This window comes from Elephas maximus, chromosome 8, assembly GCF_024166365.1.
Source record: "Elephas maximus indicus isolate mEleMax1 chromosome 8, mEleMax1 primary haplotype, whole genome shotgun sequence".
In the NCBI taxonomy this organism is placed as follows: domain Eukaryota; kingdom Metazoa; phylum Chordata; class Mammalia; order Proboscidea; family Elephantidae; genus Elephas; species Elephas maximus.
The window spans coordinates 71,652,488-71,665,698 of NC_064826.1; the positions used below are offsets into that span (position 1 = coordinate 71,652,488).

Sequence of the window (13,211 nt, forward strand, 5' to 3'; positions counted from 1 at the left end):
TACCGAAAATAAAAGGCAATAATGAAAACTAAAAAGAAAAAAACCCAAGGTATTCAACTTACATCAGTACCAACTTACATCAGAACCGACTCATCGGAAAAGAAACCTGTCCTAAATCAGGGACTACCTACAGTACTGCGATTACAAAGATCGATAACCTAAAAACTCTTCCCCAAAGAGAACAACAATGCAAAAGCACTGTTACGACTGGACACACTTAAACATCAGCCAGTAACAGAAGTCCAGAGGTTTCCATTTTGCCAGTGTCAAAGATGCTTGATTATTCTTCCCAATCTACTTTCATATGATTTCCAGTTCCACTGCTATGAAGTTACCAATGGCCTATGCACAAAATAAAGTGTTTTATTAAAGCAGATTGAAGTCTTATTTTCAAATTATACTAATAGAAACTCAAGAAATTCTTTAAATCCTAATAGTTCTCAACAGACTTCAGCATTAATAAAGACACAAGTCAAGTTTCAGATATTTATTTATTTATTATTCAGTGTAAACCCCAACATGATACCAACATGATTTCATGTCTTTAGGAAAGAAATATATTCTGGTTAAGTGGAAAATTGTGCGGATGGCTTCTGGAAGACCTTCATTCTAAGCAGCTTTATAGGAAAACATTTTATTTAGAAGTCAGGGCCTTCTTTCTTCAGTTTGCTGTAATCCACATTCACTGAGTAGAACTTGGAACAGAAAAAAAAGATAATTTAGATAAACCATCAAATACAGAAATGATATTATAAGTTTTAGAATTCTTTTCATTTATTTTTCTAGTAACAATCACAGACATGATTTTTTTATTAACAATATTTAACACTATAAAAGTCATTTAAAAAAAGACACTATGCCAAAAACTCCAGTGCTTTAATGGTGGTTTTGGTATGGTAAAAATACAATCTTCATCAGAACAGCTGTGTTCAAATAGTCTAGTTAGTCAGAATCTATAAATAATTCTTGCATTTCAAAGTTAATAATTCTTTCTGATATATACATCCAGTTCTTATGAGTCTTCACTTCCATCTCCTCTAAGTATGCAAGTCAATTTCCATCAGGAAGAATACCCAGAATTACTATCCCTACTTGGTTAGTTAACTGCTATAGTTTAATTGGGAAAGATCCTTCAACCAAGCGGTTGATTACATAAGCTAATACTTTGTTGTGTGGTTTATTTAACTTGTCAGACACAAACTGGCTTGCCTCAATGGCTTTTCTATTCTCCCCTCTCTTTCACTTAGAAAAAAAAAAAAATTTCATGGTAGGCCTAACCAGATTAAATCAGTATCAAACTGAAATCTGGCCACCTCTGGTACAAAGGCTTTTAAGTAATACTGTATTTTTACACATTTCAAATTTCCTTATATTCAACTAAATGAATTTTTAAAATAAATCTTACTATAATTACTTTTAAAAACAATCTGCCTCTAATGCCCAGTAACTTTTTTTTTTTTTTAATGATTTATATTTGAAACTGTTCCAGAATTTCTGCTGGGAAATTTTAGGATTTTTATGTAAGTCTAAATAAAGATATAATCTTAGGTTTACTCATTCTTGTGCCAAAGAGCACCAAAGAAGTTGTGCTATAGTTACTTGAAGACTATATTATTTACTCCCCCTCCCCCCAAAATTATAGATTCATCAACATTTTCTTTAGGGTTTTTAAGCATGAAGCCCACAAATCTGTATTCATTATTTTTTCAAACATCTTTATTTCTCAAAATATACCTCAACTTCTTATCTAATTGATTTACTTCATTTTAAAAGGAAAATTATCAGGTTCTAAAATGTATTTGCAAGTTATCTCAAATATATACATATACACACAGGCTTTTGAAGACAGAAAATTATAATTAAACCATAAAGCAATATTCTTTTTTGACAGCATTAAGATGTGACTGAACCTAGACAATGAGCTTTTAAAGAAACTGTCATGGGTTGAATTGTGTCCCCCCAAAATATCTGTCAAATTGCCTAGGCCATGATTCCCAGTATTGTGCGACTGTCCATCATCTTGTCATCTAATGTGATTTTCCTGTGTGTTGTAAACCCTATCTCTATGCGGTTAACGAGATGCAATTAGTGGCAGTTATGTCAATGAGATAGGATTCAATCTATAAGATTAGATTGTGTCTTAAACCGATCTCTTTTGAGATATAAAAGAGAGAACCAGGTAGAGAGGACTGGGAACCACACACCACCAAGAAAGTACTGCCAGGAGAGAAGCATGTCCTTTAGACTCAGTGTCCCTACTCTGAGAAGCTCCTAGTCCAGGGGAAGATTGATAATAAGGACCTTCCTCCACAGCTGACAGAAAAAACCTTCCCCTGGAGCTAATGCCCTGAATTTGGACTTCCAGCCTACGAGACTGTGAGAGAATAAACTTGTTTGTTGAAGCCATCTGCTTATGGTATTTCTGTTATAGCAGCACTAGATAACTAAGGCAGAAACCAACTGTGCTATCCTCTGACATGCTAACAAAATATCAGAAAGAACATTTACAGAAAAGTTCAGCAGATTATCTATTAAGAACAAAATAAACAGTTGTGGGGCTCTTCTCATAGATGCCAGACATTGTGCTAGATGCTTTAAGTATACCTTAATTATTACAACTCTATTCTTTAACTTTAAAAGAAACAACTAAAGATCAAGTTACATGACTTGCCAAACCCTACACTAGTTAAGAAGAGGCAGGATCAAGCCTCCAAAATCATGTACTTTCCACTACAAGTTCCATCATCAAAAGAAAGAAAATGGCAATTTGCATTCTCTAGATGAAGTACCAGGACCAAACTGTATGAGTGTTCAGAGTCCCTTAGCAGATACACCTGCATGATGGAGATGGATGCTATCATTGCTGACGACAGCAACTTTTAAGGTAATTATCACCCTCTGCTAATTTCAAACTTCTCATTCTGATTATACTTGGCTTCCAAATCCCTAAACATCTGCCTGCAAGAATCAAATAAAAATGCAATGGCCAAGCTGAAACAAGCCCTTTGATCTGCATGTTACATTTGTCCTCAAAAAATGATAAACGGGCATTCTGATTACTGTTTCTTTCTTATATATTTGTTTAAATCTATTCCAGAGAAAATGATTTCATACCCAAGAAACTTTACAAAAGAAAACAAAAACAGGCCTTGGTCCTTCTACTAAAGGGTGTATTGAAGCCTCTGGATATGTGTACTTTAAAAAGCTCTCCAGATGATTCTGACAATTAAGTCAGTTACCCTGGAACATGATGGCACAAAAGAAGTGATGCCAGTGTGAGGCCATGCGAATCAGAAATGGAATGTTACTGCAACAAAAACCTAACGTGTGTGGCACAGATTGGGCTGTGAGTAGCTATGAAACAGGAATTGGCAGCTGGAAAGATGAAGAATCATATTACATAATGGCAAAATATTGAACAAATTGTCATCTGCTATAACTTAGAAGACAGATTATGTCCCTAAACACCCTGTAGTTTCAAGAAAAGACTTTGGAAAACAGATGTTAGTGGTGTGCATGTGGTTATGGTTGGCTGTGTTTGCCAAGTTATTAAAGGGAGAACTGGGCAACTTGCAAGCAGAAATAGAAGGGAACCAAGACCAGAATAACCAAGACCAACATGTTCCAGTCCATTGTTGCAGCTGCTGTGCCAACCTATATCACCAACTATCTCATATTTTATCAAACATGATGCCTTCCTTCAACAATTTATCCCTCCTGATGATATGCCCCAAGTTAATTGAGTCGATCAATGTTCTGTGGTGATCCATTAGGTTTCCACTGATTAACCTTTAGAGGTAGATCACCAGGCCTTTCTTCCTAGTCTGTTCCAGTCTAGAAGCTCTGCTGAAACCTGTCTACTATGGATGACTCCTGTTGGTATTTAAAATACCAATGGCATAGCAACACACAAGTCACCACAGTATGACAAACTGCCCGACAAGTAGTAGACTTTCAAGGTAGCCACTATTAATCAAAAAAAAAAAAAAACCATGGGACATGGAAGCCAAAAAAATTATTTCTATAGAAATCTTTGGGTATGATTACTGGCACATGGAAAAACAAATTCATCCAAAGCCTGCTTAATTTTGAGGTAACAGCCAAAGATACCATGAGCCTGGAATTAAAGAAGTCTCTGACTACTGGAGTTAAAACCATGCTTGAGCCGCCACGCTTCTGGAAAAGAGACAAGCTTGAAGGCTCTACTTGCTCCAACAATGGACAAGGAACTTCTTAAAGAACAGAATCCAGGCCCACTCAAGAAACCTCACATACCTGCAGGGCAGTGAGCTTTCACAATGTCTGCCTAGCAGCATCTGCTGTCTCCTTCCCCTTTTTGAAAGATAGTGTTTATTGCCAATAGCTAGACTCTATCCCTTCTCCCTGCACTGTATATATGGGTGTGGAAAACTTACTTGTCCTTTTAATTCATAGGTTCCCACATTTAAAGGTACTACACCCCAACATAAGTCAACTGCACAATACCTGAAGCTTCTACACTTGAAACTGGATGGAACTTCAGGTTGTTTCCTTTGACAAAGCAGGGCGTTCCCTTCATGTATTTAAAGAATGAAATTGTATACTGGCTAGAAGGGCAAACTGTGACAAAGTAATGTTATTGTTCACCACTGTTTCCTTCTTCTAGGCCACAGGGGAAAATTACATTTCCCGGCCTCCTGTGCAGTTACGTGGAGAGACCTGTGACTAAGTTCTGACCAATGGCCTATGGACAGAAGTAAAAAAAGTCACTTTCAATCTTGGTCCTTAAAAATATCCTGCATAATCCTCCAGACCTCTCCACCTTGTTGTGTCAATCTTATTCCAGAGGCCACATGTCCCAGATAGCAGAACTAAAAGATGGAAGAGGACCTGATCCATACTGGACCCTGAATAAGATTGCGTTTAAGACTAATCTATCTTGATTTAACATCAGCCTGAGTATTATTTTCCTAATGAATGCCAATTATACCTCAAACAAAAAAAAATAAATCTCCATAAAATTATGGTCAAAATGATCTACTGTACTTTAAAGGACACCAAGAAAGTGAAAAGATAACTTATAAAATGGGAGACCAGTACCTAGACTGTATAAAAAATGATTATAGCTCAATAAAAAAAGACAAATAACCCAATTAAAAAAGAGGCAAATGATCTAAATAGATATTTCTCCAAAGAAGATAACTAACCAATAAGCACAGGAAAAGATTCTCAACATTATCAGCCATAAAAAAGTGCATATCAAACATATCAAAACGACAATGAGGCTATCACTTCAAACTACTAGGATGGTTATAGTCAAAAAGACAAACAATAAAAATTATTGGAAGGATGTTGGGAAATCTAACCTTCATACACTGTTGGTGGAAACAGAAAATGGCACAACCACTTTGGAAAACAGTTTGGCAGTTTCTCAAACAGTTAAACATAGAATTACTATATAATCCAGCAATTCTTGAGCCAATAATTCTACTCTTAGGTATCTATCCAAGTGAAATGAAAATATGTGTCCACACAAAAACTAGTACATTAATATTCATAGCAGCGTTATTCATAACAGCAAAAAAATGAAAAAAAAACTCAAATGTCCATCAACTGATAAGTGGGCAATCTACACAATGGAATATTATAAAGCAATAAAAAGAAACGAAGTGTTGACATGCTACAACATAAATGAACCTTGGAAACATTACACTAAGTGCAATTAATCAGTCACAAAGGACCATATACTACATGATTCTGTTTATATGAAATGCCCAAAATAGGCAAATCTATAGACAGAACATAAATTGGTGGTTACCTAGTTCTGGAAGGTTATGGGTAAGGGGTGTAGTTTCTTTTGGGGTAATGTAAATGTTCTAAAATTGACTGTGGTACTGGATATTCAACTCTGTAAATACACTCAGTTACTGAATTATACACTGTAAACAGATAAACTGTATGGTGAATTATGTCTCAATAAAGCTTTTTTTTAAAAAATAACATTACCAAGCACTCCTATAACAAATATTACTTCCATTCCTTAGTGGAAATTACCACCAGAACCAGTGCCTTTTTTTCAACATTTCAAGGGCTACATCTTTGTATGCAAAGAGTTTTATACATAAGGAAGGTTGTTTGGGGATCAATGAATGGTCCCAATCCATGAAATCATTCCTTGGAGGGTGGTTCCACAGACCACTCTTTAGGGAAGACGTTAAAAGGTTTATCTAAAAGGATCATGGCAAAATTTAAGTTTCAACTGACTTTCATTTCTTCCCACAAATCTTCACCTGAAATATTTCAACCAAACCAACAAGAAAAAATAGACAACTAGGTTAGTGCGACTTAAAAGTGGGCCAGTAGCATTAGCATCATCTGAAACCTTGTCAAAAATGCAAATTCTCAGGCCCCACAGCAGACCATTTAAATCAGAATCTTCAGGTGTGGAGCCGAAGAACCTGTTTTAACAAGCTCTATAAGTGATGTTTATGTATGCTGAAATTTGAAAACCACTGCACTAGACTATTTAAGAACTAAGGAAATGGGAAATGATAGTTACACCATCACCCTTTTTCTTTTTTCTCTTAGCCTCCTAAGTAGAATTGAGACATTATCTTGATCAGGGTCCAAAGCCTGGGAATAACATCCCTAGGAAAAAAATACTTATTACAATATGCCATTTTAATTTCACAGGACAATCTAGCAGCACCTCAAAGTTCATTATAGTGGAATTTTACTTGTATATTTGATTTCATGGAAAACTACCCCATGACAAAATTCATTAAAATACACTCTCTAGCATTTTGAAGCTTACCTTGTATTGTTCATTGGGGGCCACTCTGTTCCATGGTTCTGGGTTATTTTTTTTGTCCCAACTAAACAGAACAAAACATTATCTTGTTACAGAAATAACACACTATTTAAACGTGTTTTATACTTGCTAAAAAGCTAATAGTTTGAACAGATCAATCTCATTTTCTATTAGGTAGAGCCTGGAATTATTTTCATTACGGAAATTAAACAGAGATAGTAGCTATGATAAGCAATCCCATGTAATCAATTAGAAAAAAGATAGACCACAGAGCCTATCTAGGGGCAGTTGTCCTCGTGTCTATCTCTGTCACAGGATATTTTATACTTGGCCTTTACTAAAACTTTTTATTTCATCAACGGGGAGATATAGCAAAATTTGCACAATAATGAGGAATCAATAATCTTTTTGCTTCTTCTTTTCCAACTGGAAAAGACACATTTCCTATTGTGGAAAAGGAGGCAAAGAAAAAAAACATTAGCTGCATTATTGTTCTAGCAGTAGGAAGAAAAGGAAAGGGAACTAACATTTGTTAAAACATTTACATGTGCCAGGAACCATGATTAAGTATTGCATAAAAACAGCTGTTATTATTTTAATCCTCACAACATTACAGAAACCCTGGTAGCTTAGTGGTTAAGAGCTATGGCTGCTAACCAAAAGGTCAGCAGTTCAAATCCACCAGGAGCTCCTTGGAAACCACATGGGACAGTACTACTCTGTCCTATAGGGTCGCTATGAGTCGGAATCGACTTGAAGGCAACAGGTTTGGTTGGTTGGTTCACAGTAGGTATCAGCAGTTCTACTTTACCAGTTAGAAACAAGAAAAGTAAATAACAGCAGAACTGGGATCTGAACTTATTGTATGACTATTAAACTCAGGTTCTTTCTACTACTTGATGTTATCTCCCTAGAAAGACTGTGCTTCCTACACCAGCTTGATAAACTATCAACATTCTACACATTTTTAAGTATTTACCTGACGTCTGGATTAAACAATGCAAGCCGCAAGCCATACAGTGCTGCTCCAGTACCTCCAGTCCCCATAAATATGAACAGCGGTATCAACTAAAACCAAACATAAAATAAATAGGTAAGAATTAATAGCCACTTTCAAATACTGACATAACTGGCAAAAGAGAGGTTACATAGTTTCTACACATTGATTTCCTAGCCTCAAACTGCTATTTTGTGATCTTGTCTTAAAATTTTACACTGAGGTAAGAATTCTTATAACTGTGTTCAAAAGACACGGAGTTCCCAAAACACGTGAAGATGATTCTGGTTTAAGTGTCTGACCTTTAATGTGGAGCAAATTATATTCAAATTTTAAAATTAAAAAAAAAAGCATCAAATCTTATTCACCTCTCTGTTTATACATCATTTTCTCTAGACTTGAAAACCAAGTTGTTTGCAAATTACTTAGGCTTGCCTCCACGAGCATGCATGAAAAACAAAATCTCTGTGACATACGGAGTCCAAAAAGTAAACAGAAACACACCTTTTACAAATACCGGCTTAAGGCATCAACTCTAAAAATGTATCGCTACCAATGTCTGCTACTATTTACGGAACTGAGTTTTTAAGATAGAGATAAAAGACTGCCTAATTGAGTTTTAAAACCACATGTTCTTCTGTTGGGGGAAAAAATCAGACACACAAAAGAACTTGATTGCAATTAAATTCAGTGCTACCAAACGCCCCAAAATGTCAGGACAAGACAAAATGAGCATTCCAAAATCATAGACCCCTCCCTCACATTTGCCACAAGGCCTGGTGGTGCAATGCGGTGAGTACAAGATCCTAAGTGGCAGAACAACAAATAGGGAACCTGATCTTTGCTGGTCTCTAACACACAGGGCACACCGATCACTCTTGGCCCGACCAACCTGCAAGACGGCAAGGCTACCTGATCGTTCCCATACGCCCTAGTTTATTTTTCTCCATTACCTTCCGCCTTCCAGCCAAAATGCCCCAATGCATGGCGTGGAAGATCGGAGCTCAAGGGCCTGGACTCAACGCGGAGGGCAGCACAAGGCAAGACAGGGCACAGCCCCGAGGAACGGTATGTGGCTGTGAAGGGCGACGCTCCCAAGGGGAAGGAGGCAGCCGCACCCGACACAATGTTGAGAAGTGAGGACATTAGGGATGTGGTCGCAAACTTACGCTGGGGTGCTTCTTGGCCAGACCGATGGCATGGCGGATCATGTTTGCGGCAGAGGCTTCAGATCCGGAAGGAGAGAACAAAGTTGGCCGACACCGAACCTAACACGGCCTGCACCCGGTATCTGCGGGCACCCAAAGTCACCCAGGACCTCCTACCTGAAGGACCCCTGGCTCGGAGGGCAGCCTGCGGCAGGAGGGCCCGGATGCGACTGTCCTTAAAAGTGCCTGCTTTAATCCAGGGCTTCATGCACCCGCTGTAACCTGGTTCGACTTCACTATTCCACTTCAAAGCGAAACACTGTTCATTCCTGTGCTATGTATATTTATGACGGCTAATTTGTTGCGTGGATACTAGGACATTTTGATTGACAAGACAGGCATTTTTCCGGGAGGCTGCGCATTGAGGGCTAGGATGGGCGGGCGGGCGGGTTGCGCGCTCCGCAAACTGGGGCCTCACGCGCGGCGCCTGCAAACCGGGTCTGCGCGCCGAGGCTCTGGGGGCGCGCGTGCCGGGCGCGCGCCGGCCGGCCCTGACCGCCGCTGAGGGAGCTGCGCCGCGCCTCTGGCGGCAGAGCGCCAGGCGCCTGGACGGGGAGGTCGGGTGTCCTGCTGCTAAGGTCAGCGGCTGCGGTTTAAAAAGACTGCAGCTGCTTCCTGTCTTAGGCTGTCCCTGAAAACTAGTAAATGACTGAAAGATGGCAATGGCTCTGTCAGTGCTCTCTAATCCCTCCGTTCCTGGCCCTCGGTTAAATGTTCATCGCCATAAAGAGTTGTGCGACGTGCCATCATCCCCTGCCCTTAGTCCCGAAATTGCAGCATTAAAATGTGTTCTCACGCCCTCTTTCACTACCCCAATCCGTTTTTTACTCCTCTTGTACTCGAAAGTCTTACCTGGGACAAGGCCTATATAAAGCGCTGGAGATAACAACTGTAAACCTGACAATCTGAAACCCTGTCCAATTAATCAAATGATCACGAAAGTAATTGGGAGTAGGGAGAGTTTAAAAAAAAAAAAAAATGAAAGAAGGAAAGTAACATTTACAGTAGATAGACCTGGAAGCGGGGTAGACATTAACCAGGTGAAAACGGAGAATGCGGGTGTACAGGGCATTTTGTACATGTGAAGATCTGAAGGGGCCCTGGTGGCTCAGTGGTTAAGAGATCAGCTGCTAACCGAAGGCCGGCAATTTGAATCCACCAGCCACTTCTTAGAAACCTTATGGGGCAATTCTACTCCGTCCTATAGGGTCGCTGTGAGCCAGAATTCTCTCCACACAATGAGTTTTATGGTGGAAGGTCTGAGGTTAGGGAGACTTTTTGAGAAGCTGAGAGAGATCTGGTATAGCTGGAGCTGGAAGAGAGAAAACAAGCCAGAGATCAGATCTGCTGGGCCAGTGACCACTTACAAATCATAAGTTTTATGCAGAGAGCGTTAGGAAGTTAAGCTAACACAAGATGTCTAGTTTTGAATGATTGTTTTATCTAAAAAGAATAGATTCCAGAGGATAGCATGAAATGTGGGACCCTTTTAACGGTCCATTGCAATAGTCCATGTGACAGATAATGGTAGCTTGGACCAGTGTAGAAATTGTGATGATTAAGAGAAGATTCCAAAGATAGGACTTAGGGATTGTTGAAAGTGGGGAAGTGATGTGAGGGAGCAGTCAAGGATGATTTCCAACGTACAGTTTAGACCAGTTGTGGGGATGTTGATGCCGTTTATTTAGACAAGAAGCACTAGAAATGGTAGATAAGTACCTATGTAAAATGCAAGTGGCTTTCTGTGGGTTAGAAGAGAGGTCTAGACTAAACCAAAAAAAAAAAAAAAAAAAAACTATTGCTGTCAAGTCGAATTCTGACTCATAGCAACCCTCTAGCACACAGTAGAATTGCCTATAGGGTTTCCTAGCCTGTAATCTTTGCCAAAACCAACTGCAGCATCTTTCTACCTCAGAGTAGTTTGTGCGTTCAAACCACCAACCTTTGGTTAGTAGCCGAGCATTTGACCACTGTGTCACCTGGGCTCCTTAGATCTAGACTACCCATTGCTGTTGAGTTGTTTCTGACTCTCAGACCAGAGGAATAAATTTAGGACTGTTTATTGATGGAAGTTGCAGCAATCATTGAACAAGATTTCTTAGGGAAAGTATAGAGCGAGAGACAGAGAGGACAGAGCTGAAGGATTCCAACTGGCAATGCTGGGGAGAAGAGATAGGTCCAGGAAGGTAAGAAAAAAAGATGACTATCAAGATGACATGTTATGAAGTTTATGAAGACTGGTGTCTTTTCATTCATTTTGTGAATATTTATTAAGTACCTACTCTGCACCAGCCACTGCTCTAGTCACTGGGAAATATGGCTGTGTACAAGAAGATTGTTCTGCCCTAATGGAAGAGATGCAGAGGGAACATAGCACATGTCGGCTCTTAAAGCTTCTGCTGGTACATAGCACATGTTACTTCTCACATCTCACTTGCTAATAAAGCAAGTCGTTTCATCTCACAAGATGCTGGTTGGAGAAGACAAACGAGATAATTTTAGGTAATGATAAGCAAATAAAACAGAATAATGAGATAGAAAATGACATGAGAAGGGTGAAGGACAAGCATTTTCATTAGTCAGAGTGGACAGGAAAGGTCCCTCTCAGAAGGCAATATTTGAGCTAAAACCTAAGTGTAAAGAAAGGCAAACTAGTGAAGAATCTGGGGGAAGAATATTCCAATTGGCAAGAAAAATGGTTTTGAGATTTAAAAAAGTGCTCAAGGGAGACCAGTGTTGCTAACTCAAAATGAATGAGATGGGTGTTATTGTTGTTGTTAGGTGCCATGGAGTCAATTCTGACTCATAATGACCCTGTGTACAACAGAATGAAATATTAATGGGAGCTGCAGCCTCACAATCATTGTTATACTTGAGCCCATTGTTGCAGCCACTGTATCAACCCATCTTGTTGAAGGTCTTCCTCTTTTCCACTGACCGTCTGCTTTACCAAGCATGATGTCCTTCTCCAGGGACTGGTCCCTCCTGATAATATGTCCAAAGTATGCAAGACATAGTCTCACCATCCTTGCTTCTAAGGATCATTTGGGTTGTACTTCTTCCAAGACAGATTTGTTCGTTCTTTTGGCAGTGCATGGTATATTCAATATTCTTTGCCAACTCCACAATTCAAAGGCATCAGTTCTTCTTCAGTCTTCCTTATTCATCGTCCAGCTTTCACATGCATAGAAGGCAGTTGAAAACGCCATGGCTTGGATCAGATGCCCCTTAGTCTTCTAGGTGACATCTTTGCTTTTTAACACTTTAAAGAGGTCTTTTGCAGCAGACTTGCCCGATACAATGTATCTTTTGATTTCTTGACTGCTGCTTCCATGGGTGTTGATTGTCAATCCAAGTAAAACAAAATCCTTGACAACTTCAATCTTTTCTTCGTTTATCATAATGTGGCTTATTGGTCCAGTTGTAAGGATTTTTTTTTTAATAATTTTTATTGTGCTTTAAGTGAAAGTTTACAAATCAAGTCAGTCTCTCACACAAACCCATATACACCTTGCTACACACTCCCGATTACTCTCCCCCTAATGAGACAGCCCACTCTCTCCCTCCACTCTCTCTTTGTGTCCATTTTGCCAGCTTCTAACCCTCTCCACCCTCTCATCTCCCCTCCAGGCAGGAGATGCCAACATAGTCTCAAGTGTCCACCTGATCCAAGAAGCTCACTCCTCACCAGCATCCCTCTCCAACCCATTGTCCAGTCCAATCCATGTCTGAAGAGTTGGCTTCAGGAATGGTTCCTGTCCTGGGCTAACAGAAGGTCTGGGGGCCTTGACCACTGGGGTCCCTCCAGCCTCAGTCAGACCATTAAGTCTGGTCTTATAAGAATTTGGGGTCTGCATTTTTTTTTTTTTTTATCCCACTGCTCTCCTGCTCCCTCAGGGGTTCTCTGTTGTGTTCCCTGTCAGGGCAGTCATCTGTAGTAGCCGGGCACCATCTAGTTCTTCTGGTCTCAGGAGATGTAGTCGCTGGTTCATGTGGCCCTTTCTGTCTCTTGGGCTCGTAATCATCTTGTGTCCTTGGTGTTCTTCATTCTCCTTTGATCCACGTGGGTTGAGGCCAATTGATGCATCTTAGATGGCTGCTTGCTAGCGTTTAAGACCCCAGATGCCACTCTTCAAAGTGGGATGCAGAATGTTTTGTTAATGCATTTTATTACGCCAATTGACTTAGATGTCCCCTGAAACCATGGTCCCCAGAC

General features: G+C 39.6%; 1 protein-coding gene across 1 annotated transcript; it reads right to left on the reverse strand.

Moving 5' to 3' along the window:
- Positions 1-472: 472 nt before the first annotated feature.
- NDUFA4 (NDUFA4 mitochondrial complex associated) lies at positions 473-9,124 on the reverse strand. Its single transcript, XM_049894238.1, has 4 exons — positions 8,957-9,124; positions 7,770-7,858; positions 6,794-6,854; positions 473-695 (listed from the first exon to the last, which is right to left on the reverse strand). Exons 1-4 carry the CDS (start codon positions 8,996-8,998, stop codon positions 639-641), a joined length of 249 nt encoding a protein of 82 aa, XP_049750195.1. The 5' UTR covers positions 8,999-9,124; the 3' UTR covers positions 473-638.
- Positions 9,125-13,211: the final 4,087 nt, after the last annotated feature.

Bases quoted from the DNA above. Each gene is read 5' to 3' on its own strand.
- NDUFA4 (XM_049894238.1), bottom strand. From the start codon at position 8,998: ATGATCCGCCATGCCATCGGTCTGGCCAAGAAGCACCCCAGC. The intron at 6,855-7,769 runs GTAAATACTTAA...TGTTCTGTTTAG, and splicing joins TTGTTTAATCCAGACGTCAG to TTGGGACAAAAAAAATAACC. The intron at 696-6,793 runs GTAAGCTTCAAA...TTCTGTTCCAAG, and splicing joins CCCCCAATGAACAATACAAG to TTCTACTCAGTGAATGTGGA.